Raw genomic sequence first — 27,655 nt, 5'->3', positions numbered from 1 at the left:
AGTGAAGTGAAACTGATATGCGAAAGTAATATAATTGTTTTTGTTCTTTAAAGTTATGCCATATTCTTGTAAATGTTTCCAGTTTTTAGTTACCCACTCGCAACTTGATATATTCATTGCCCATCCATAGATCTTCTTGAAATACTAGCCTGGAATTCGGACCTGTTTTGTGCTAACATTCAACTCTTTGCCACTGTCATTTTGAAAGTCTGACTGGTTTTCTCTATGGTTGTTTCAGGGAAGTCGTGTGGCTCCCCAGGAGAAGTGATGAACGGCCATTTTAATCTCTCTGAGGGGATCAGCTTTGGCGACAAGGTTGTTGCTACCTGTAACACTGGGTCAGTGCAAGGCTATTTGCTTCACCCCCCCCCCCCCCCCCCCCCCCGAATGCTTTCTTGAGTGTTAGATGTGATTTCTTAGTTAACATGGCAACTGTCATGTTTCTCAAAGCTGTCCATTTGTAGGCCTATTTTTTTGATTTCCAAATAGGCCTTACTCAAACTTCCCCTCCCTAAAAGTTAAACTTTTATTTATTTTTTATGTTTTGCATATTATCTGTTGTTACCATTTTGATCAGAGCTGTGAACGGTCTCTGTTGTAACCCTTGTTGTCCTAAAAGCAAAGCTCCAGATACTGTCTCATATTGTCTAATCTTTCTCTTTTTCAGCTATTTGCTTGTGGGCAGCGGTGTAAGGACCTGTATGGACGGAGGCTGGGATGGCAGAGTTCCTGTATGTGAAGGTTAGTCATCTGAAGGAGCATGTCAAGTGAAAATAACAATAACTTTAACAGTTCTGTGCTTGTGCCTAAATCAAAACTCTTCATAACTGCTGTTGTGCTCTAATCTGCAGTGGTGAAGTGTGGAAAGCCCCCCACCATTGTCAACGGTGGGCCTGTTGTCCCACCTGAAGAGACGTATAACTATGGAGATGTAGTGCAATATGGCTGTGAGAAGGATTACACTCTGGTTGGAACTAAATCCATAACCTGCTCTGAGAATGGAGAATTCCAGCCAGCTCCACCTGAGTGTAAAAGTACGTTGAAAGCTTGCCTTTTTTCCAATTCTAAGTATGGTTGTTAACAAAATATAGAACTGCTCACATGAACTGCTTACACCAGGGGTAACAAACTCATTCCATGGAGGGCCTAGTGTCTGATGGTTTTTGGTTTTTCCTTTCAATTAAGACCTAGACAACCAGGTGAGAGGAGTTCCTTACTAATTAGTGATCTTAATTCATCAATCAAGTACAATGGAGGAGTGAAAACCCGCAGACACACGGCCCTCCATGGAATGAGTTTGAAACATGTGGCTTACACTGATCAAATCTATTTGGCCTTCCACTTTTTTCCTCCAATCGTGTTCCAGATGACCTCTGAAAGATAAATGTATAAATATCACAGTATCTAGCCTAATAAAATAGAACATAAGCACAGATGTGCATGAGACCGGCTAAGCAAGCAGTCTAAAACATGGATAATGTGTTGGCCTATTCTAAAAACCATGAAGAAACATTAAGCTCAGAGGAAGTGGTTTACAATAGAATCTACCGTATTTATTTGTTAGATAATGATTAGTTGCAGGATTCATAAATGGGTGATTATAACAACATTGTTTATTGATTCAAGTAGTCTAAAACCAATAAATAATATACTTGGGTCACCTTGTTCACCTCAAAACAGTAGCTAATGACATCTCTCTTTGTTTATGTCTGCAGTGGTCTCATGTCCTCCTCCTGTTGTTGAGAATGCCGTTCGGATTGAAGGCCGTCCCCCCTATACGTACAGGTCTTTTGTGGCATATAAGTGCAACGCTGGATATGAGATGGAGGGACAAGCCAGTCTGACCTGTGAAATAGAAGGCTGGTCAGCTCCTTTCCCTACATGCAGAGGTAAGACTGATTTCAGTGTTTGTTATTTAACACACTTTAGCCTATATTTTAGCTCAGATATTTTGTGCACCATTTGGTGTGTAGGAACAGAGGACCAATGTGTCAGCAAACTGGCATTTTTAATGGAATTGACCTCCACTCATATAAACACATTGAGGCCTTTTTGATAAGAAAATATGGTATGTGTGTTAATGTTCATGCTAATTGTTATTTTTCACCATATGCATGCCTGTGCATAGCAACCTCAAGTATTTATTTTCCCTTTTTACATGTTATGAGTGATTGACTAGCTATCTGGTCCAACACCATTCTACTCCTCAGACCACACTGGCTGACTAAAGCAGTTGAGGGATCACAACAGTAAAGTGTTGTGACAGACCGGACAAGAATAGTTAGTGGCCTAATTATATGTAATGTCTTTATAGCCCTTCTGACTACAACAAAGCCCCCCACTACCACTACTGCAGCTACTACAAAGATAACCACAGTCCATGGTAAGAGCATTTTGAAACTGCTTGGCACAATCCTAATCTAATGTTTTATATATCGTTTTTCGTGAACGGGTGGTGTACCTGTCACAAGAATTTCTATCTCAATGTTTCAAAAATGAACTTATTACTCAGTCTGTATCCCAGAGGTTGTAAATCTCTAATAATCAGACCAAGTAGCCCAGCATACAATCATCAGGCTTTATTCATGAGAACGTTCTGCAACAAAATGGTTGTACAATTCTTTTATACACACACGTCATGCAAATATTCCCACCCCGCTGTAGGCGGCTGTATTTTTCCACTGTACACATCTAGTAAGCACACACCTGGGTTCAGCTCATGGGATTTTCCTCTGCTGTCCTGACTATCAGGTCACACATACACACATGTTCTTATCATTTCCTACTCCTTGCTCGGACAGGCTGCATACTTATCGCATCCTCACAATATCCTGCAAGCCTTTCACTCCCCTTTCCCTGTGTTTTGGGAACCAGTCTATACTCTGTTGCTGGGATATAAACACATTTGATTAATTCTCTAAGCGCTAGTCTTCTAATTAGTCATACATTATTAGTTTAACTGAGGGTGTGACATTTTAGTCATATCATACTCACACATTTCTTTATCAGTACCTAATAAACTGAGTATGTATGTATGTATGTATGTGTGTATGTATGTATGTATGTGTGTGTGTGTGTGTATATATATATATATATATATATCTCACTCAGTTTATTAGGTACGCCACCCGTTCACGAAAAAGGATCGCTCCTACAGACAGTGAGTCACGTGGCCATGGCTTGCTATATAAATCAGGCATTGAAGCATTCAGTTACTGTTTAATTGAACATTAGAATGGGCTAAACGAGTGACCTATGCGTGCCAGGCACGCCGGATCCAGTATCTAAGAAACAGCAGCTGGGCTTTTCACACACTGGGCTTTTCACGCACGACAGTGTCTAGGGTTTACCAAGAATGGTGGGGAAAGCAAAAAAATATCCAGTCAGCGGCAGTCCTGTGGGTGAAAACAGCTTGTTGATGAGGGAGTTCGAAGGAGAATGGCAGGAATCGTGCAAGCTAACATGCAGGCCATAAACAGGCAAATAATGAAACAGTACAACAGTGGTGTGCAGAACTGCATCTCGGAACGCACAACTCGTCGATCCTGGTCAGGGATGGGCTATTGCATCAGAAGACCACACCGGGTTTCACTGCTATCAGCTAAAAATAAGAAGAGCCTCAAGTGGGCACGTGATCATCAACACTGGACAATTGAGGAGTGGAATAACATAACTGAACTCATGTTCCAGGCTTACCTGAGTGGCCTGGGCATTCCCCAGACCTCAACCCAATAGAGCATCCTTGGGATGAAATGGAACGGGCTGTTCACAGCATGAATGTACCGCCGTCCAATCTGCAGCAACTGCGAGATGTCATCATGGAACAACATCCCTGTGAAACGTTTTCGACAGCTTGTTGAATGCCCCGAAGAATTCAGGCTGTTCTGGAGGAAATGGGGGGGTCTGACCTGGTACTAGATGGGAGTACCCAATAAACTGATCTTTCCATGACATAGACTGACCAGGTAAATCCAGGTGAAAGCTATGATCCCTTATTGATGTCACCTGTTAAATCCACTTCAATCAGCGTCGATGAAGGGGAGGAGACCGGTTAAAGAAGGATTTTTATAGATTGTGTAAGTGTGCCATTCAGATGGTGAATTGGCAAGACAAATTATTTAAGTGCCTTTCGAATGGGGTATGGTAGTATGTGCCAGACGCACCGGTTTGAGTGTGTCAAGAACTGCAACGCTACTGCGTTTTCACGCTCAACAGTTTCCCATGTGTATCAAGAATGGTCCACCAGCCAACTTGACACAACTGTGGGAAGCATTGGAGTCAACATGGACCAGCATCCCTGTGGAACGCTTTCGACAGCTTGTAGAATCTATGCTGGGGTGCAACTCAATGAATTGTACACTCGTATACTGTATATAGCCTAGCAGTGGCTTTTCTTCTGACCCCTCATGTTCTTCTCCATAGCATTACCTAACCTACAGGAAATCAGAGAGTGCCTGTTGTACAGTTGAATTACCTGAATTCACACATGTTTTAGTGTTGATAGAGAGAAGTTATTATGCTAACACTTTGGCACCTAACACCTTAACTCATTGTATTAGCCTAACCTTTGATATTTTGTGGTAATACAATAACCCAGTGGTGGCTTTTCTCCATCAGACTCTCCTTCACCTGAAACAAAGGATGGATTGTGATCTGAATATGTAACAATGTACCTGTCAAGTAGTCATGGAGAAAAACATAACCCATATCAAATGCATGAAGTAATCATCACTGTCCTCATAAACGGCTGAACCCTATCTTGAGTTATGTGAGCTCTTGGCCTACCTCTAACACGGAAATAAACTATTGGATGTGTTGAAATGTAACACTAGTTTGTTCACTTGCATACCATGCCACTAACACCACCTCATTCTTTCACTACAGTATTTTATTTGTTTTATCCAACATCTGTATGCTGTATTAGTCATTGTTAAATCTGTGTGTTAACTCTCACTTCTTTGAGTAACAGATCGTGTACCTGACCCCACTCATACAACCCCAGACCCCAACAGTAAGCTATCACCCAGTTGCTATCCATCTTTTTATGTTGTAGCTGTATGATGTTCTCTTTGATGGTTCATTACCTATTTAGGTGATGATTCAGCTTCACTGCAAATTCATGTCACCTTCCTTCTGTGTTTGTTTATTTACAGACAACGCTGGGAAAATAGCAGGCGGTGTTGTAGGTGTACTTGGTAAGTTGCAGCAGATGTTGTTTTTTAATGACGAGCTATGTGGATAACAACAATATCAATCAAGGAAGAGACTATAGGCTATTGCAGTCCAACATTAGTGATGTAACATTAGCATCATGCTAATAAGTGGGAATATAGTCAAATTCACAGAACTATTCTTCTGAAGAACAGATTCATTGGATTTATACTTTTTTTCAAATCTTATCATTCAACAATTGTTTACGTGTTGCTGTACTATTAATTAATTTTCTAACATACTCACCAATGTATAGGCTTGTTATTTTGTTTCTTGTGCAGAACTGACATGAGGTTATTTGTAATAAGTTGCTATTGTTACTGGCATACAGACCTGAAATATTTTTTGGGGGGGTTTTAAAAGGTCCAATGCAGCGGTTTTATTTCTGGGTAACAATTAAATACCATACTGTGATTTGTTTTCAGTTAAAATTGTCAAAGTAACAAATCGCTTCTTAGCAAAGAGCAATTTCTCAAGCAAGAATTTAGCTACGACTGTCTGGGAGTGGTCTGAGTGGGGAGGGAAAAACTGAAAACTAGCTGTAATTGGCAGAGGTTTGAAACTCTCATTCTTATTGGTATATTAGCCTAACTAATTTACCATTGCTACCGATGCTGGTTTCTGCCAAATGCTGCATGATACCGATGCTGGTTTCTGGCAAATGCTGCATGATTTTTGTTTGCAAAGCTTTCTAATATTTAATATGAATATACACACACCAGCCACAGTAGTGGAGCAATGTGAACGCAGTGGCCATCTTGGCAGAAATGGTTTGTTTAGTGTTTTTTCTGCCATTGTAATCCTTGTGCGGGCCGCCAAGGCGTTTTTTTTTGTGTCCTAACGGGCAATTTAGGGATGGAAAAACGCTTTTCAATGGACCTACACTACCGGTCAAAAGTTTTAGAACACCTACTCATTCAAGGGTTTTTCTTTATTTGTACTATTTTCTACATTGTAGAATAATAGTGAAGACATTCAAACCATGAAATAACACATATGGAATCATGTAGTAACCAAAAAAGTGTTAAACAAATCAAAATATATTTGAGATTCTTCAAGTAGCCACCCTTTGCCATGATCACAGCTTTGCACACTCATGGCATTCTCTCAACCAGCGTCATGTGGTAGTCACCTGGAATGCATTTCAATTAACAGGTGTGCCTTCTTAAAAGTTAATTTGTGGAATTTCTTTCCTCCTTAATGCGTTTCAGCCAATCAGTTGTGTTGTGACAAGGTAGGGGGGGTGGGGGGTATACAGAAGATAGCCCTATTTGGTAAAAGACCAAGTCCAGATTATGGCAAGAACAGCTCAAATAAGCAAAGAGAAATGACAGTCCATTACTTTAAGACATGAAGGTCAAGCAATACGGAACATTTCAAGAACTTTGAAAGTTTCTTCAAGTGCAGTCACAAAAACCATCAAGCTCTATGATGAAACTGGCTCTCACGAGGACCGCCACAGGAATGGAAGACCCAGAGTTACCTCTGCTGCAGAGGATAAGTTCATTAGCTTTACCAGACTCAGAAATTGCAGTCCAAATAAGCAGAGTTCAAGTAACAGACACATCTCAACATCAACTGTTCAGATGAGACTGTATGATACAGGCCTTCATGGTCAAATTGCTGCAAAGAAACCACTACTAAATGACACCAATAAGAAGAAGAGACTTGCTTGGACTTATTAACACGAGCAATGGACATTAGACCAGTGGAAATTTGTCCTTTGGTCTGGAGTTCAAATTGGAGATTTTTGGTTCCAACCGCCGTGTCTTTGTGAGACACGGTGTGGGTGAACGGATGATCTCCGCATGTGTATTTCCCACCGTAATGCATGGAGGAGGAGGTGTTCTGGTGTGGGGGTGCTTTGCTGGTGACACTGTCTGTGATTTTTATTTAGAATTCAAGGAATACTTAACCAGCATGGCTACCACCGCATTCTGCAGTGATACGCCATCCCATCTGGTTTGGGCTTAGTCCCACTATCATTTGTTTTTCAACAGGACAATGACCCAACACACCTCCAGGCTGTGTAAGGGCTATTTTACCAAGAAGGAGAGTGATGGAGTGCTGCATCAGATGACATGGCCTCCACAATCCCTCGACCTCAACCAAATTGAGATGGTTTGGGATGAGTTGGACCGCAGAGTGAAGGAAAAGCAACCAACAGGTGCTCAGCATATGTGGGAACTCCTTCAAGACTGTTGGAAAAGCATTCCAGGTGAAGCTGGTTGAGAGAATGCCAAGCGTGTGCAAAGCTGTCATCAAGGCAAAGGGTGGCTATTTGAAGAATCTCAAATCTTAAATATATGATTTGTTTAACACTTTTTTGGTTATTACATGATTCCATATGTGTTATTTCATAGTTTTGTTGTCTTCAGTATTATTCTACAATGTAGAAAATAGTAAAAATAAAGAAAAACCTTTGAATGAGTAGGTGTCCAAACTTTTGACCGGTAGTGTATGTATGTATATATTTTATTAGAATATAATCTTTGAGAACTAACAATCATCAACATAAAAGCTAGACACAGGGAGAATTAAAAATTCCCAAAACAATGAATTTATCAATATTGATTTTGTAATTGTGTAGCTTTTAAATTAGCTATAAAACTGCAATAGTTTCACTTGGCTGCATGGCAAAATGTGTAGATTTGCAGGAAATGAGCTTTAAAACTGCTAAAATATCTCTACACCGTAAAATAGGGACCTCTAAAATCTTGCCATGCTGACCACCTAAACCCCTTTTTGATCCAGAATAGGGAAAACCTAGTCAGTTGCACAACTGAATGCATTCAACCGATATGTGTCTTCCTCATTTAACAACAGTTGTTGTTGGAGGTTAACTGCCTTGCTCAAGGGCAGAACGGCATATTACCAGCGACCTTTCGGTTACTGGCCCAACACTCTTAACCGCTAGGCTACCTTCTGGGGTAGTCACTCACGTGGTGGGCATTGGGCAAAGCTGCCGGTTTTGTGAGGGGCTGATGGCCAGACTTTTGGGGACAGCTCTAGAGGTGGCTACTCAGGAAATGTGGCCACTAAACTCAGAAGACAGAGTTTATGAGCGTACAACATTTTGATTTAATTTGAGATAATAAGAAAAGATGGATGATTGAGAATTAATTAGCAGTGAAATGCAAAATGTTTATTTTGAAGGGTGAGCATGATGACCTCTTGAACATTGAACTGAAACATAATGATCTCCAACTTGGCTTCAAGCTGACATGTTGTGGCAGCTATTCAGTCATGATATGTGTCAAAGTCCAACAGATTTATCCAGTTTGTGTTCCACAGGTCCACGTTGGTTTTGTCTCCTTTTTTTAGCTGGGCAGATGGTTATTATCAGTATATAAAGACATGTATTTTTGGGGTGTTTTTCTTTTTCAGTGCCAAGTCTTCTACTTTACCTCAGTCTCCTCCTGCTTCATTGAGAAGGAAGGAGTCACAGTAAACTGGCTGTTGTGATGTCCCCCGACTCTACCACTCTCCCGTTTATGAACGCAGCAGCCCCTCCCAAATACCTGGAATGGTTCATATGCTTTAAAAGGAATCTCTTACATGATGATTAGAAACCTCCCAATGAAGAATGTATTGGTTCACTCCCATTTGGAAGCTTGTGCTCAAGGAGTGGCCTAACTTAATAATTATTTATGTTTCCAGTGTACTTCACAAATCACTCTGTCTGATCCTGATTTATCTCATTGCCAACATTCTGATGTTAAAATTCACCCATATGAATGGCAGCTGCTTTTCTGAGTGAATTGAAAGGAATTGATGCATTATACTTATTTTTTAAAGTGTGTTAGTTCTTTGAGGGATCAAGGACTCTCTCATGATCCAGCTTTGGCATCTTTATTTGCACTTATTGCCTATTTGTAATGTCTTGCAGTTCTACTGTAATAGCACTTGTTTGCATAAAACTAGTGGTTGCTTCAAATGAAACCAGGTTCTTATTTAGTAGGGTAAGTTTAGAATGTTGCAAATAAAAGTGTAATACATATTATTGGAGTTTGGTGTCTATTGTATAGCCCATGGTCAATTTGAATTATCTTTATTCTGATCAATGTACCCTACTAAGTAAGCAGAGCAATGTTAAACAACCACATTTTTCATGCTTTTTACTTGAAAATGATAATACATGTTCCAGAATTTGATCTTTGAAACTGCTATATCCAACAGAGGAGCACTTAGAATTCACAAAATGATGTATTAATGTGTTTGAATTATACTGTAGATCTCACCACTGTCCCTTTATGCTGTACTTTTCTCTTTGGTTTCAGTCTGTGTCTGGAACCTGTTCAATTATCAGTGTGGAACCAATTTAAACTAGTATGTTGTGATCAGCCAGTTATGAAACAAATATTTGTTGCGCTTGTTTGATTAACTTAATGTACCAATCAATTAAAAATAAATCATTTTAACATTAACCAGTGTCCTTTGTCTTTCTCCATGGATTACTCGATACCATAGACTTAGACATCGCATTTTAGTTTCTAAATTTAAATTAGTCATTTAGCAGACGTTATTATCCAGAGCGACTTAGCGCTCTATTCAATCCGTAGCACTGATGATCCGCTTTATAGTGCAATTGACAATTAAAGGCAATGTTCCCGCGGTTGCGGAGACTGCATTCACGGTAAACGCTGCATATGTCAGCTCAATCGGAAATTACCTTTACATTTTAACACAGATCTTCCGCGATACGGATTTAATCCAGCCCTTATAGTTAGCTAGGTGGGACAACCACTTATCTCAGTCATAAGGGCCAAGAGATCAGAGGTGGCATAGCCTGAAGGTAGTAGGGAGGGGCAGTTCCCCTTGCTGCTCCATAGGCAAGCACCATGGTCTTGTAGTGGATGCGAGCTTTGACTGGAAGGCAGTGAGGAGTGACGAAGGAGCATGGTGACATGGGAGACCTTTGGAAGGTTGAACACCAGGCAGGCTCCAACTTGAAGTTGTCAACATCTTTGTTTCTGTCCCATTATGGCGTCTGTGAGAGCACGGGCAGCGCCACTGAGACCATCTCCATTTTGAAGTAGTCAATTTATTTTGGCAAACAAACTTAAAGGGTGCGTACTACCACCTGGATTGTGTTGTTTGAACAGGTATAAAGCCAAGGTTGGCGATTTACTGCCACCTGCAGTTATGGAACGTTTGCACACAAGTATAATTCATTGGCTGATCCATAGAGAATGATAGAGGCCTCTAGTGGCCAAAAGGCAATTTTAGCATGGGCAGCGCCATTGAGGGCTTACACCATTTTTATGTAATCAACTGGGTGGTACTTCCAACTTTATTGGCTGTTCCATCCTGGTGATCCTGTTGTAGTCATGTCCAACCGGGTCATCAGGAGGGATCCTCTAATCATGAAGAAAATTGACTACTTCAAAATGGAGATTGCCTCAACGGCGCTTCTCATGCGCTCACAGACACCATGACGGGAACTATATAGGGATGCTTTCTCTGTCATTCTCTATGGGCTGATCCCTCCTGGTGACCTGGATGGAATTATGTGATCCTTCCTTAACCCATAGGAAGTCCTTCCCAGTTGACTAGTTCAAAATGGTGAAAGTCCTCAATAACGCTGCCCATGCAGAGTAAGGCTGGAATTCATTCCGATCGCCCCTTTTCGGCTATGCACCATAACTGCAAAAACGCGGCTATGCAATGTAACCGCAGTTGCAGAGATCCCATTCAAAGTAAACGCTGCAGATGTCCACTCAATAGGAATTTACCTTTAAAGGGATAATCCACTTCAGAAATTAAACTCCTGTCAATGTGGTGATAGTCTATGTTATGAGTGTGTAAAATAACTATTTTCACCATGATTTAAACCGACCAAAACGTGTGTACTATCCAGTAACGATGGGTCATTCGTGAACAAACGGCTCTTTTTGAACAGATCTTTTTGGTGAAAGTCGGGAACCGAATCACATCGGTGAAAGAGCCGTTCATTTAGCTCCCTGATTTGTATACTGCTACTACTGCTGTTTGAGCTCAAAACAACATTGTTCTGCAGAAAAGTTACAAAATAATTCTCTAAAAAATGTGAATCCTCACTGCAGAAACAATAAATAGTGGGGGGGGCGCCTCAATCTGGTCCACGCTGATTTTCTTACAATTTGGCCTGTTAAAAATGTATTTGAACGTGCATTTCACGATCTGACATTGGACATGCATTTTGAACAAAGAGTCGTTTGGGAGCCAAATGAGCCGGCTCTTTTATGTGAACGGAGCCAAATGAGCTAGCTCACAGAAAGGATTCAGAATGCCCATCACTACTATCCAGGTACCATCTCTGCTAATCACATCTGCCAATCAAGTTCTCCGTATCTAGGTTCTAAACACAGCTGGTGACAGCCAGAGAGAAACTATTTAGTGATAGAAACGTGATACCATAAATGCAAGCTGTAAAATTACTCCCAAATTAGAATGCAGTAACCGTAATGTAGCTAGATTGCTAGTTAGCTAGTTACAGCAAGTATATATGTTGCTAGCTAGCAGGAGCAGATAGTTTTAGTCACTAGCTAGCATGTCATTCTGGGACAAGAAGCGTTTTAGCTATCAGTTTATTCCAAGTAATAATGTAAGACTACATAAAGCTATAGGACAATGAAAGTAGTGTAAAGCTAATACAGTCATCAAGACAGGACCCACTAATTTCCTTCATACTGAAAAATAAGAAATGCCACATTATCCCTGTCAACAGTTGACAGGTTGATTGCAGAGCACCCTTCCTCAAACTGTCAGGACGTTCAAGCTACATTCCTTTGGTGTGATGATTAATTTTATTAATTCTTGTCTTTCACTTTTGTCTCAGATTATCTTTTCAACTCTCCTGTGTCCTGCTCCCAGAGATCAACCAAGTGCTATTCACCAAGCATGAGCTGATACACTCACTTGTGAGGACCCATCCTACTGCAGCTTGAACTAGCCCTGCGGTCACTATTTAGACATTGGGACCACATACGCATTTGCCTGTGGATTTTGTCTTTTACAGTCTAGTGCATTTTAGAGTTGAAGAAGACCCACTACTGATACACGTGGTTGTTTGAGCATTTTTATTCATTATTGTCTATCACACCAAAAGGCTCCATAACAGCTTCTACCTCCAAGCCATAAGACTGCTGAATAGTTAATAAAATGGCTACCCGGACTATGTGCATTGACCCCATTATTTTATTATTATTTATAGACAAAGTACAGATACACCAACTACAGACACACGTGCATCTCGAAGACTAAATTCAATGTAGATTTAGTTTAACAGGTGACAAACAGATTACTTTACAACTGTAACATGCAGTGGGGAGAATTCTATATTTTGCCATAGATGGTAGAGTTCTTGCCTCTTGACCACACAAGCTATAGACCGCACAACCATTCTGCTAAGGCATTTGTCTCTCTCTACATCGGTCAGCTACATGGGTGACCAGGGTGGGTGGGATCCTTTCAATACACCTATGGGGCCTGGGCACACAAATGCTCCTAGAAAGAAGGGGAAAAACTCAATATTAGGAAGGTGTTTTGATTGGTAGGTTACACTATATTTAGATACTTCAAATACTGTCTGAGACACCTTTGCTATTTGTCTCCTTACTCAATAAATGATGAAACATTTTGTGATGGTGTTCTTTGTTCGAATGTACATGCATGAAACGTACATTATGGAAAACAAGTCTCATACTCATTCATAGTTAGTAGAATAATTAATGGATTGGCAAGATTTTGGCACCATCAACTTTTAGAAGGTTAGTAGGAATGTTAATCATTTAAACCACCTAAATATACTCACAGTCACTGAACATTTAGTATTTGAAACTCAAACATTCATTTCCCAACTGCTTTTTCTATAATCCTACAGCCTCGTTATCATTCTCGATACCAATGCATCCAACATTATGCATGCCCACCAAACTGGTTATCTTATTGCAGAGCACATTGTACAACTGTTTTTAGAGAAGATTGTATTGCAAGGTATGCCATATGTATTGGCTAATATGCATATGCAGCTGTTGTTTGTAAACCTCTATTCTAGCATACATGAAAAACACACATCATTCTATCTACAGTACATGCTTTTATTTGGGTTTCTATGCAAATTATATGATTGTATTTCTTTAAGGCTGCAGCTAGTAACTTGATATGAGACAATCACACTAGCTTCCTGAGCAGGCACATTGATGTTTACAGTATTAGCTGGCTAGGCTAGTCAATAACATTGGCTAAGTTTCAATTAATTGGCTAAATGGTCAATGGAGTTACCGTTTCATATGATCAAGACCATTCATATTGCATTCTGCATATTTCAAGTGCACTCGAAAACAGATATTTACAGTGGGGGTAAAAATTATTTAGTCAGCCACCAATTGTGCAAGTTCTCCCACTTAAAAAGATGAGAGAGGCCTGTAATTTTCATCATAGGTACACGTCAACTATGACAGACAAATTGAGAGAAAAAAATTACTGAAAATCACATTGTAGGATTTTTTATGAATTTATTTGCAAATTATGGTGGAAAATAAGTATTTGGTCACCTACAAACAAGCAAGATTTCTGGCTCTCACAGACCTGTAACTTCTTCTTTAAGAGGCTCCTCTGTCCTCCACTCGTTACCTGTATTAATGGCACCTGTTTGAACTTGTTATCAGTATAAAAGACACCTGTCCACAACCTCAAACAGTCACACTCCAAACTCCACTATGGCCAAGACCAAAGAGCTGTCAAAGGACACCAGAAACAAAATTGTAGACCTGCACCAGGCTGGGAAGACTGAATCTGCAATAGGTAAGCAGCTTGGTTTGAAGAAATCAACTGTGGGAGCAATTATTAGGAAATGGAAGACATACAAGACCACTGATAATCTCCCTCGATCTGGGGCTCCACGCAAGATCTCACCCCATGGGGTCAAAATGATCACAAGAACGGTGAGCAAAAATCCCAGAACCACACGGGGGGACCTAGTGAATGACCTGCAGAGAGCTGGGACCAAAGTAACAAAGCCTACCATCAGTAACACACTACGCCGCCAGGGACTCAAATCCTGCAGTGCCAGACGTGTCCCCCTGCTTAAGCCAGTACATGTCCAGGCCCGTCTGAAGTTTGCTAGAGTGCATTTGGATGATCCAGAAGAGGATTGGGAGAATGTCATATGGTCAGATGAAACCAAAATAGAACTTTTTGGTAAAAACTCAACTCGTCGTGTTTGGAGGACAAATAATGCTGAGTTGCATCCAAAGAACACCATACCTACTGTGAAGCATGGGGGCGGAAACATCATGCTTTGGGGCTGTTTTTCTGGAAAGGGACCAGGATGACTGATCCGTGTAAAGGAAAGAATGAATGGGGCCATGTATCGTGAGATTTTGAGTGAAAACCTCCTTCCATCAGTAAGGGCATTGAAGATGAAACGTGGCTGGGTCTTTCTGCATGACAATGATCCCAAACACACCGCCCGGGCAACGAAGGAGTGGCTTCGTAAGAAGCATTTCAAGGTCCTAGAGTGGCCTAGCCAGTCTCCAGATCTCAACCCCATAGAAAATCTTTGGAGGGAGTTGAAAGTCCATGTTGCCCAGCGACAGCCCCAAAACATCACTGCTCTAGAGGAGATCTGCATGGAGGAATGGGCCAAAATACCAGCAACAGTGTGTGAAAACCTTGTGAAGACTTACAGAAAACGTTTGACCTGTGTCATTGCCAACAAAGGGTATATAACAAAGTATTGAGAAACTTTTGTTATTGACCAAATACTTATTTTCCACCATAATTTGCAAATAAATTCATTAAAAATCCTACAATGTGATTTTCTGGAATTTCTTTTCTCATTTTGTCTGTCATAGTTGATGTGTACCTATGATGACAATTACAGGCCTCTCTCATCTTTTTAAGTGGGAGAACTTGCACAATTGGTGGCTGACTAAATACTTTTTTTCCCCACTGTATCTTATTTCAGTCTTTGGGAGCTAACGTTGGATCCTCTTAACACAAACTGACAGCAGATCAGAGGCTTTGTTTATACTGTATTTAGAAGCAGGCCATTGTCTGAATTCATCACGAGGGGTATGTACGGGAGTTCTGATTGGTTCCAAGTTTAGCAGTTTGTAAATTTGCCAGAGCAGACAGTGTTGAAATATAATATTTATGATAAAATGGGCAAACATTTTACAGTAATCGTAAGAATATTTCATCGTCATATACAAAAATCAGCTCCCCCCTCGACGTAGATCGATCAGCTTCACTGTTTTCGGCTTCGGCCCACCTCCTAGATAGAAATAGTGGAATCATGCTCCAATTGGACTACATAATGATAAACAAGTTTGGAATGTTGTTATATACAGTGCATTCGTAAAGTATTCAGACCCCTTGACCTTTTCCACATTTTGTTTCGTTACAGCCTTATTCCAAAATGGATTAAACACACTTTTTTCCTCATCAATACCCCATAATGACAAAGGGAAAACAGGTTTTTATAATATTTTTCACATTCATTACAAATAAAAAACAGAAATGCCTTATTTACATAAGTATTCAGACCCTTTGCTATGAGACTCGAAATTGAGCTCAGGTGCATCCTGTTTCCATTGACCTCCCTTGAGATGTTTCTACAACTTCATTGGAGTCCACCTGTGGTAAATTCAATTGATTGGACAGGATTTGGTAAGGCACACACCTGTCTATATAAGGTCCCACAGTTGACAGTGCATGTCAGAGCAAAAACCATGCCATGAGGTTGAAGGAATTGTCCGTAGAGCTCAGAGACAGGATTGTGTCGAGGCAGAGATCTGGGGAAGGGTACCAAAATTGTTTTGCAGCATTGAAGGTCCCCAAGAACATAGTGGCCTCCATCAAATGGAAGAAGTCTGGAACCACCAAGACTCTTCCTAGAGCTGGCCGCCCGGCCAAACTGAGCAATTGGGGGAGAAGGGCCTTGGTCAGGGAGGTGACCAAGAACCCAATGGTCACTCTGACAGAGCTCCAGAGTTCCTCCATCTCTGCAGCACTCCACCAATCAGGCCTTTATGGTAGAGTGGCCAGACGGAAGCCACTCCTCAGGAAAAGGCACATGACAGCCTGCTTGGAGTTTGCCAAAAGGCACATAAAGACTCTCAGACCATGAGAAACAAGATTCTCTGGTCTGATGAAACCAAGATTGAACTCTTTGGCCTTAATGCCAAGCTTCACGTCTGGAGGAAACCTGGCACCATCCCTACAGTGAAGCATGGTGGTGGCAGCATCATGCTGTGGGGATGTTTCTCAGTGGCAGGGACTGGGAGACTAGTCAGGATCGAGGGAAAGATGAACGGAGCAAAGTACAGAGAGATCCTTGATGAAAACCTGCTCCAGAGCGCTAAGGACCTCTGTTATGATGAGTTTCTAGGGTATCAAGTAATTAAGGATGTAAGGATATACTTAGACACTTTGTAGAAAGTTAATGCAAATGTTGTATTAGTTGGTACCGGGTTCGATACAACAAGGACAGAGCTTTGCCTCTTGCTATTTCGAACTGATTTGAACAAAGAGCCACTCTCCCTTATTTACCCTCTGTTTACAAGTTTCTTCATGAACATCTGCTAACCCTCAATGGGCATTCCCTTCTTTGATGTTATAACCCTTTACCCCCAAGTCAGTATATCCTGTCCATCAATCATTCTTAGAGCAACATCAGTAATCTCATTTGACATAAGGAATACAGACTCTGTGGCACCAAGTCACTTATCTACTAATTCTAACCTGGTTTCCCATAACACTTTAAAAACATCATATCAACCTCAGACTGGGGCGAAGGTTCACCTTCCAACAGGACAACGACCCTAAGCACACAGCCAAGACAAGGCAGGAGTGGCTTCGGGACAAGTCTCTGAACGTCGTTGAGTGGCCCAGCCAGAGCCCGGACTTTAACCTGATCTAATATATCTGGAGAGACCTGAAAATAGCTGTGCAGCGATGCTCCCCATCCAACCTGACAGAGCTTGAGAGGATCTGCAGAGAAGAATGGGAGAAACTCCTCAAATACAGGTGTGCCAAGCTTGTATTCTCATACCCAAGAAGACTTGAGGCTGTAATCGCTGCCAAAGTTGCTTTAACAAAGTACTGAGTAAAGGGTCTGAATACTTATGTAAATGTCATATATCCGTTTTTATAAAATATAAATCTGCAAAAAATTCTAAAAACCTGTTTTTGCTTTGTCATAATGGGGTGTTGTGTGTAGATTGAGGGGGGGGGGGGGGGGGGGGGACGACGACGACTATCTAATCCATTTTAGAATAAGGCTATAAAGTAACAAATGTGAAAAAAGTCAAGGGGTCTGAATACTTTTCTAATGTAAAAAAGATGCTGAACAATCCTAAGGGTGAAGTGTTTCAGCATGATATAGTTAAAGTTTAATGGGGTAGGGTGGTAGGAGATGTTTTTTTTTTGGTGTGTGTGGGGGGGGGTAGAAGTTAGTAGGGATTCATTTGGTTTTTATTGTATTTTCATGGCAGTACAGAATTGGGCAGATCATGATTGATCGTACATTCCAGCACAGTAGGTGGTGGAATGCACTTAAACGACTGTTTGCGGACCGCCATGATATCATGAACAGGCTAAACAAGCACATAGTAGTGCGGATGTTGATGTTGAAGTTTCAATGAGCAAGGCAGAGGCAAAAAGCCTGATATATACAGTGATGGTGCAGAGATGGCAGGAGCAGTGGAACAGAGATAATAACGAAAGGCCTTTATTTCAAGTACATAGGAAAGTCGGGGAGGGGAGGACGGCAGGAAGGGACAGAATAGAGGAGGTTATTTTTACAAGATTAAGGGTGGGACACAGCCAGTTGAATAAGACATGAAATGTGATAGGAAAGCATCCAACAGGAAAGTGTGATTGTTGTCAGGAAACAGAGCCCGTGGAGCATGTATTGCTACAGTGCTGGCAGTATCAGAGGGAAAGAGAGGATGAGATCTAGTATGAGGGAGAAGGGGATACAGGAAATTAGTTTAAAGAGTATATTGAGTAGAACGTTATTAGATATAGTCTCAAATATTTTGTTATCTTTTTTAAGAGCAACGGGGCTGGCAGGTAGGATTTAGTTTCTCCCGGTCTCTGGCCCACACTCCAGTACAGTAGGTGGCGGTAATGCACCATAACGTTGGATGCCAACCGCCGATAAACCCCACTGAAGAAGAAGAAGCCACGATATCATAGTAGAAGAAGCCACAGCAAGAACAGTGAGTTAGGCTGGCAGGACGGATTTAGTTTCTCCCTGTCTCTGGCCCGCACTCCAGTACAGTAGGTGGTGGTAATGCACCATAACGTTGGATGCTAACCGCCGATAAACCCAACTGAAGAAGAAGAGCAGCGAGTTAGTTGACACACCGTTTGAACAATAAGGTAAGACTTTTCCAAATACCATTGATTATCATTATTATAGAAAGTACTAGCAAGGAATGTACGCTAACATGGTACAAGCTGATCCAGCGACAATATCCGAGTTTTTCTCAAACTACACATCAATGTAGTTGAGCAAAGACGACAAGTCACAGAGAGCGAAAACCCTCTGAATTTACAAACGGACAATCTGACAACGCTCTGAATTTACGAATGCCCAGAGCACACTCTGGCAGAGTGAATTTACAAACACAGTTAACCTCTTCCTCTCTGTCTATAGGTAGTTTCCAACGAACGATGGCGGAGTTGGTGCCTACAAGACGCCCTTACTATTGCTCTCTATTGGCCATATCATATGCCACACCCCTCGTGCGTTATTGCTTAACTATTTTCAATAAAATCACAAAAATACTCCCGCAACAGGGCCCCAATACACTAAATAACTTAGCTGGGTAACGCAGTAGATACATAATATTTATTTGGCTAACGTTTGCTAGCCTGGTTAATTAGTTGCTAGCTGCTAACGCGTTAGCTGTTTTACCATTAGCTGTAGATGGGTTACGAGCAAATTGCATCACGGTGGAGTTGGGTTGCGACGACTGTGGGCGGTGTAGCTACCTATGTATAGGCTGGACACATGAAACTTTTAACATTTTTTCCTGATAAAACTACTTCATTGCATCTGACATGGAGCCCAGTTTTTCATAATATTACCATATGTCCCAGCTGCTTGCCGTAGATTTGAAGTAATCGCGAAAAAACAGGCATTTTCTTAGGGCGTTTTTCACTCTGCCAGCCCATATTAGTTCTATTGAGCACCGTGGCACCAACTCGCCTTCCGAACGTTCTATTCCCAGCCCATTGTTCTGCGTCACAATGAGACCTCTCCGCGTTAACCTTGTAGGCTTACCTCAGGTAACTATTATTAACAAGGTTATGGCTACTTTGTGTGCAAGATCACTGTTCGCCAGGGTAAACATTGTGGTGACCCAGAATGCAAACGTTAAACATTTTCTGGTCATGGTTAACCATCTTGTAAAAGCGAAACAAAACGCTTCTTCTTCGATGAGGTTTAACGGCGGTTGACATCCAATAAATGTTGCATTACCGCCACCTACTAGACTGGAGTATAACTCCCTTATAATTTGCTTGGGAAAAAAACAAATAAAATAAGAAATAAATATAACAAATACCCTACCATCAAACACTACACTCACAAAAAAAAACATACTCCGCTATTTGGAAAACTGTATGGTTGAAAGAGATGGGGCAAAAGGAGTGGCTAATAAGTCTGGCTGCACATCTGACTGGTTGACTTACTGCAAATTGAGAAATGATGTGACTAAACTCAACAAAAAGAAGAAGAAACTGTATTATGAAGCCAAGATCAATGATATATAGAATGATGGAAAAAAACTTTGCAGTACTTTAAATGAAATTATGGGCAGAAAGACAATTTCAACTCCATCTTTCATCGAATCAGATGGCTTATTCATCACAAAACCGTTTGATGTTGCCAGTTATTTTAATGATTACTTCATTGGCAAAGTGGGCAAACTTGGGCAGGAAATACCAACAATGAACAGTGAGCCATCGTATTCATGCATTAAAAAAAACAAATGATGAAAGTAAAGTATTGCAAGTTTGAATTTTGTAAAGTTAGTGTGGGAGAGGTGGGAAAAGTATTGTTATCAATCAATAATGACAAACTTCCTGGCATTGACAACTTAGATGGAAAGCTACTGAGGATGGTAGCTGACTCTAGCCACTCCTATCTGTCATATCTTTAATCTGAGCCTAGAGGAAAGTATTTGTCCTCAGGCCTGGAGGGAAGCCAAAGTAATTCCGCTACCCAAGAATGGTAAAGCGGCCTTTACTGGTTCTAACAGCAGACCTATAAGCTTGCTGCCAGCTCTTAGCAAACTGTTGGAAAAAATGGTGTTTGACCAAATACAATGTTATTTCTCTGTAAACAAATTAACAGACTTTCAGCACGCTTATAGGGAAGGGCACTCAACATGTACTGCACTGACACATGACTGATGATTGGTTGAAAGAAATTGATAATAAGAAGATTGTGGGAACTGTATTGTTAGATTTCAGTGCAGCCTTTGATATTATTGACCATAACCTGTTGTTGAGACATTTCTGATCCCCAGCCCCATGGGCACCCCTACAATTAACACATACCACTACTTTCCCCAGTGCTACATTTACATTTACATTTTAGTCATTTAGCAGACGCTCTTATCCAGAGCGACTTACAGGAGCAATTAGGGTTAAGTGCCTTGCTCAAGGGCACAGCGACAGATTTTTCACCTAGTCGGCTCGGGGATTAGAACCAGCGACCTTTCGGTTACTGGCACTACGCTCTTAACCACTAAGCTACCTGCCGCCCACACATTCCTTTGTCTCATGCCCTTCTGCACACTTCTTACACCTAGGAACCTCCCTCCTACACACTGCTGCCACATGCCCATAAGCTTGGCACCTGTAACAATGTAATGTATTCGGCACAAAAGCTCGTACAGGATAACTTGTATATCCTAACATCACTTTGTCGGCCAAAGACTCAACATCAAAACTCAAAAGGACAGACAATGACTCTTCTGTTTCTCCACTCACGCCACCCTGTCTGCGTTGCACCAAACGTTGAGCATCACAAACAACGGGAATCTTCCCCTTCAGTTGGTCAACTTTCACATTTACCGCTACCCCAGTAATCACTCCTTTCATTGTCACTCTTTTCCTGAGAGCAAAACAATTCACATCTCTTGCCCCCAGTCGTTTAACACGGAGCGCCTGCTCCCTCTGACCAGCAGAAACACAAACAATTATCACAATACCACTTCTGGTTACCCTCACCGATTACACAGCGCCCAACTCTGTTTTCACCCACCCTGAAACCACAAATGGATCAGCCAAAAGGTAAGGGTCCACTTTTTCCAAAAACGTCACTCCTACTGTCACAGACTCATCTTTATCCTGACCCTCGGTGCAAGCCTCGGGCTCCGAGAACTTCACCACACCTACCACCTCCAATACTTCGCCCTCATTCACTTCAATTTTTCCTGTCTTCAGCTCACTCTGCTTACACTTTATACCATTCTACTTTAACAAACCATCTCCCTTTTTTCCACAATTTTTAACCGACTCAAGCAGACCCTCTTTCTCTTAGACCTCCTCTGCCTCTCTTTTTCCCTCCATTCCTCCTCCGTATTCCAAGTGTAAGTCTCCTTATGATAGATGATATTGCACTTCTCCTTACATACAGTGGGCTCCAAAATTACTGGCACCCCTGACAGGCAATGCACAAACAATACTTAAAAAAAATATAAACAATATAATTATAGAGAAACTCAAAATACCAACGTGAGAAATACTGTACTATATTAATGTTTCAATGGAACCTGCCAAAATCATACAATTATTCAATACAAAATAAATGTAACCAAAATCAAGGTTTCATAATTATTGGCACTCCTCATTTAGTACTTAGTGTAACCACCTCTGGCAAGGTTAACAGCATGGAGTCTTTTCCTGTAATGTTTGACAAGGTTAAGGAACACATTTGGAGGTATTTTGGACCATTCTTCTATGCAGATCCTTTCAAGATCCTTCACATTCTTGGGTTTGCGCTTATCAACTGCCCTCTTCAACTCAGCCCACAGATTTTCGATTGGATTGAGGTCCGGCGACTGAGATGTCCATGGCAGAACATTGATTTTGTTGTCACAGAACCATTTCTGTGTGGATCTTGAGGTATGTTTTGGGTCATTGTCTTGTTGGAAAGTCCACCTACGGCCAAGTCCAAACATGCCGATGCTGTATCTGACCAAAACGTTCAATTTTGGTCTCATCTGACCAGAGCACCTTCTTCCAGTCATAATTTAAATGACGTTTGGCAAACTCCAAGTGCTTGCGTCTGTGTCTTGGGGTCAGAAAGGGCTTTCTTCTGGCAACCCTTCCAAAGAGCCTGTGGTTGTGGAGGTGGCGTCTGATGGTGCTTTTTGAAACCTGGTGACCCCAAGACGCCACCAAGGCCTGCAATTCTTTCACAGTGATTCTTGGGGATTTTGTTGCTTCTCTCACCATCCTCCTCCCTATCCTGGGGGGCAAAATGCATTTGCGTCCTCTACCTGTGAGGTTTTCAACTGTTCCATATATTTTAAATGTTTTAATGATTGCCATGACAGTGCTCAGTGGTAAATTCAATAGTTTGTGGATATTCTTGTAGCCATTACCAGATTTATGAAGGTCTACAACCATCTGTCTCTTTTGAACTGCCAGTTCTTTTGTTTTCTTCATGGTGTTGGATGACAAAGGGATATTGCATGCGTGTTACCTCATTTTTATACCCTAGTGAAACAGGAAGTGATGTAATGGCTCAATATGGTTCCTTAAGACTTAGACACTTAAATAAGTGGAATTTAATTCCTGGTTAAATTTTGGTAGATGTTATTTACAATAATCTTTAAGGGTGCCATTAATTGTGAAACCTTGATTTGGAGGATGTTGATTTTTAATTAAATCAATAAATGATTTTGGTGGGTTCCATTGGAACATTAATATAGTACAGTATTTCTCACATGTTGGTATTTTGATTTTATCTCTATAATTATATTGTTTATATTTATTAAAGTATTGTTTGTGCATTGCCAGTCAGGGGTGCCAGTAATTTTGGAGGCCACTGTACATCTTGTTCTTGCCTTGTCAAGGGACGCCATTTAACCGGCTGTTACAATCTCCATACAATCAGCACGAACCCCTCGGAATGTAGCGCTCAACAGTGCATCCCACTTGTAAAGCAGCTGCTTCGTCTTGATGTTCTTCTTTATCAATAGCTCCCGCGACGGTTTTCCATTTCAAACAAGTGCGGATTCCTCGATTTGCTTGCTCAGACCCCAGGGACATCACTTGATAGACAATCTGTTTCCCCTAAACAAAACGCATGTCCCTGTCCTCTTTTTCAAGATGGCCGATTTTCGTAGGCATCGAATTGAGCGACTGCTGTGCAGGTTCACGGAGTCGCAAACCAAATGGATAGGTCTAGCTCATTGATTTGTAGATCTGACGCAGTTGCTACCTCAGATTAGGAGTTTAGCAAGTGTAGCGAATGAGGTATGTAGTACCCACAAGGCCACAGGGAGGAGCACGAGAGCTATAAACCTTACTGTTTTTTGCCTTAAACCCTAAACCTAACAATCAATCAAATGTATTTATAAAGGCCTTTTTATATACGCAGATGTCACAACGTGCTATACAGAAACCCTAAACCTACCTATAACCTATTTTAGCCTTAACCCCTAACCCTCATTCTAGGGTAGGGTAGCCTAGAACACTTAACTATTTTTGTAATAATATTATGTTAATAAATACCATTATAGTACTAAATGTCATTTTGATAGATTGTTATTTTTTAAAAAATGAAAACCTAAGTATTTTGCTGTTTATTTTTTGTTATTTTATATATTTATTATTGCAAGGCAGAACATTTTTATAAACAAATGTGGTTTAATTTCAAATGTGGTTTGAACTGGGTGTGACCTAGTAACCTCTATGTGAAAGTCCAGCAATTGGCGTAGGATAGGTGGGGCAGGGTTGAGACTGAACTCAGGAATTAAAAAGAAATTAATTATGAAAACCTTCTTAAGATGGGTAACATTATCTGCCAAAGTAAAAAAAAAGACTTCAAGGGCCAATCAGCGGTGGTCTCACGTCACAGTTTTGGTAAAAAGCTGGGATGGGGCTGGAGAAATGTAACCACTAAAATTTATAGACGGAGTTATGGATGCAAGGACTGACCATCCATGGTAAAAAAATGATAGTTTTAACCATGTTTTCAGGCTTTACAGTTTTGTTTGTTTTTACAAACATTGGAGTAAAACAAGGTTGTATTTTGGGTTCTGATAGAGAATGACAGTTAAACTAAGCTCATGAGGCATTTATAAGTTATATATAATTTTTCTGAATCAATGGGTAGATATCATCATTTAATGTATAAGTTAAAAAAAATATGTGTATCCAAAAATGGATGTAGTAACTGCTGATTCACCTTTTAACATTTAAACACAGACACTGGAAATTAGCTTTATTTTTATATACAGTACTAGTCAAAAGTTTGGACACACCTACTCTTTCAAGGGTTTTTCTTTGTTTTTACTATTTTCTACATTGTATAATAATAGTGAAGACATCAAAACTATGAAATAACACATATGGAATCATGTAGTAACTAAAAAAGTGTTAAACAAAGCAAAATATATTTGAGATTCTTCAAAGTAGCCACCCTTTGCCTTGATGACAGCGTTGCACACTCTTGGCATTCTCTCAACCAGCTTCATGAGGTAGTCACCTGGAATGCATTTCAATTAACAGGTGTGTCTTGTTAAAAGTTAATTTGTGGAATTTCTTTCCTTCCGAATGCGTTTGAGGCAATCAGTTGTGTTGCGACAAGGTAGGGGTGGTATACAGAAGATAGCCCTATTTGGTAAAAGACCAAGTCCATATTATGGCAAGAACAGCTCAAATAAGCAAAGAGTAACGACTGTCCATCATTACTTTAAGACATGAAGGTCAGTCAATCCAGAACATTTCAAGAACTTTGAAAGTTTCTTCAAGTGCAGTTGCAAAAACCTTTATGATGAAACTGGCTCTCATGAGGACCGCCACAGGAAAGAAAGACCCAGAGTTACCTCTGCTGCGAGGATACGTTCATTAGAGTTACCAGCCTCAGAAATTGCAGCCCAAATAAATGCTTCACATAGTTCAAGTAACAGACCCATCTCAACATCAACAGTTCAGAGGAGACTGTGTGAATCAGGCCTTCATGGTCGAATTGCTGCAAAGAAACCACTACTAAAGGACACCAATAATAAGAAGAGACTTGCTTGGGCCAACAAACACGAGCAATAGACATTAGACCGGTGGAAATCTGTCCTTTGGTCTGATGAGTCCAAATTTGTGATTTTTGGATCCAACCACTGTGTCTTTGTGAGACGCAGAGTAGGTGAACGGATGATCTCCGCATGTGTGGTTCCCACCGTGAAGCATGGAGGAGTAGGTGTGATGGTGTGGGGGTGCTTTGCTGGTGACACTGTCAGTGATTTAATTCAAGGCACATTTAACCAGCATGGCTACCACAGCATTCTGCAGCGATACGCTATCCCATCTGATTTGGGCTTTGTGGGACTATCATTTGTTTTTCAACAGGACAATGACCCAACACACCTCCAGGCTGTGTAAGGGCTATTTGACCAAGAAGGAGAGTGATTGAGTGCTGCATCAGAAGACCTGGCATCCACAATCACCTGACCTCAACCCAATTGAGATTGTTTGGGATGAGTTGGACAGCAGAATGAAGGAAAAGCAGCTAACAGGTGCTCAGCATATGTGGGAACTCCTTCAAGACTTGGAAAAGCATTCCTGGTGAAGCTGGTTGAGAGAATGCCAAGAGTGTGCAAAGCTGTCAAGGCAAAGGGTGGCTACTTTGAAGAACCTCAAATATAAAATATATTTGGATTTGTTTAACACTTTTGGTTACTACATGATTCCATGTGTTATTTCATAGTTTTGATGTCTTCACTATTATCCTACAATGTAGAAAATAGTAAAAACAAAGAAAAACCCTTGAATGAGTAGGTGTGTCCGAACTTTTGACTGGTACTGTAACTTAAAGGTGATTTGGCCATAAAACAACAACATGCTCACATGCCCCCATCACTTTTATTGATTTTTAACTAGCGGTGGCTGATGTTAGCTGAAGTTTGTAATGGCTGTATAAAGAGAACTGAACCATGGATTAGTTTCCCCTGGCCCATAGACTACTTTCAGGGTGAGGATCCATCTAACATTGATCTAAAATAGTGAACTACTACTTTAATGTAGTAGTGCCCTGTAGCTCAGTTGGTAGATCATGGCGTTTGCAACGCCAGGGTTGTGGGTTCGATTCCCACTGGGGGCCAGTATGAAAATGTAGGCACTCACTAAAAAACTGTAAGTCGCAGTGGATAAGAACGTCTGCTAAATGACTAAAATGTAAATGTAATGAGTAAGGAATAACTGTAGGCTCCTTATCAGTAAGTTTTTGGCCTTGTTGTGTCCGAGTCCAGTAACGTTAACGTTACCAGCTAGCTAGCTAACTTGATCTACTAGCTAGGTTATCTATCTGACCACCCTTAGGGAAACATTATTGTGAGTAATATGTGTATTTCCTTGTCAACAGTGTGATTGAGGCAAGTGGATATTTATCTAGCCGATCAAACTCAACTCCACGTTTTACAATGGAGTTGAGCGGCAATTAGTGTGTGGACTAAAGCACCAGCGTCACATAAAATCACAGGTGCTATTCTTTGGGTTCTGAAATCTGTCGTTTTTGATAAAAACTTCATTTTATGTGACGTCGGAGCTCCTGTCCGCACACTAGTCGCCGCTCAGCTCCATCGTAAATCATTGAGTTTAGTCAGCTAGTGGATATTGTGAGAAGTTCAACCGCTTAGGTGGGGATCTGGCAAAACGTTACAGTACAAGCAAACCAACCAATCCAGGAAATTGTGTGCTGCTGCTTGTTACAGGAAAAGAAGACGTCATGCAGCCCTCTAACGTCTGTTGGTCCTTGACGATATGGATGGTCCAGCTGGCCTTGATGTTTCTCACTATTCAAGGTGGGGTCATATCTGTATAGAATCAGAATCCTATGTCTTTGCATCTCTCTGTCTACAGACGGTGGTGTGAAGCTTACACTACTACAGTTTATGGGTTGAATTGACGGTGTTGTCTCCTGTATTTGTTCACCTTGGTCATTAACATTAACTCCATTTTGTCTCCACCTCTTTCAGCTCAAAGCTGCACCAAACCCATAGGAGGGCCAAACATGGTTTTGTCAGATGCCTTCATCATTCAAGAGACATTTGTAGACGGAGCAAAAGTCACTTTTGACTGTGCAATTGGATATGTCCGTGCAGGAGGGTCTCGTACAGTCACCTGTACTGCTGGCGTGTGGAGTGAAGTGAAACTGATATGCGAAAGTAATATAATTGTCTTTGTTTTTGTTCAGAAAAGTTATGCCATATTC

General features: G+C 41.0%; 1 protein-coding gene across 1 annotated transcript in view; it reads left to right on the top strand.

Moving 5' to 3' along the window:
* Positions 1–225: 225 nt before the first annotated feature.
* Positions 226–27,655, top strand: part of LOC311148137 (C4b-binding protein alpha chain-like) — a gene marked incomplete at both ends in the record, with an annotated part of 34,346 nt that continues 6,916 nt past the window's right edge. The window contains 5 exons of the mRNA XM_084185031.1: positions 226–338; positions 668–741; positions 852–1,034; positions 1,716–1,889; positions 27,420–27,608. Coding sequence (XP_084041157.1) covers positions 226–338; positions 668–741; positions 852–1,034; positions 1,716–1,889; positions 27,420–27,608 — 733 coding nt within the window. The remainder of the gene's footprint in view (positions 339–667; positions 742–851; positions 1,035–1,715; positions 1,890–27,419; positions 27,609–27,655) is intronic.

The sequence above is a fragment of the Coregonus lavaretus genome (assembly GCF_964263955.1).
Source record: "Coregonus lavaretus genome assembly, chromosome: 20".
In the NCBI taxonomy this organism is placed as follows: domain Eukaryota; kingdom Metazoa; phylum Chordata; class Actinopteri; order Salmoniformes; family Salmonidae; genus Coregonus; species Coregonus lavaretus.
Note: the sequence above shows the minus strand (reverse complement) of the source record. Positions and strands in the feature narration are given on the sequence as shown.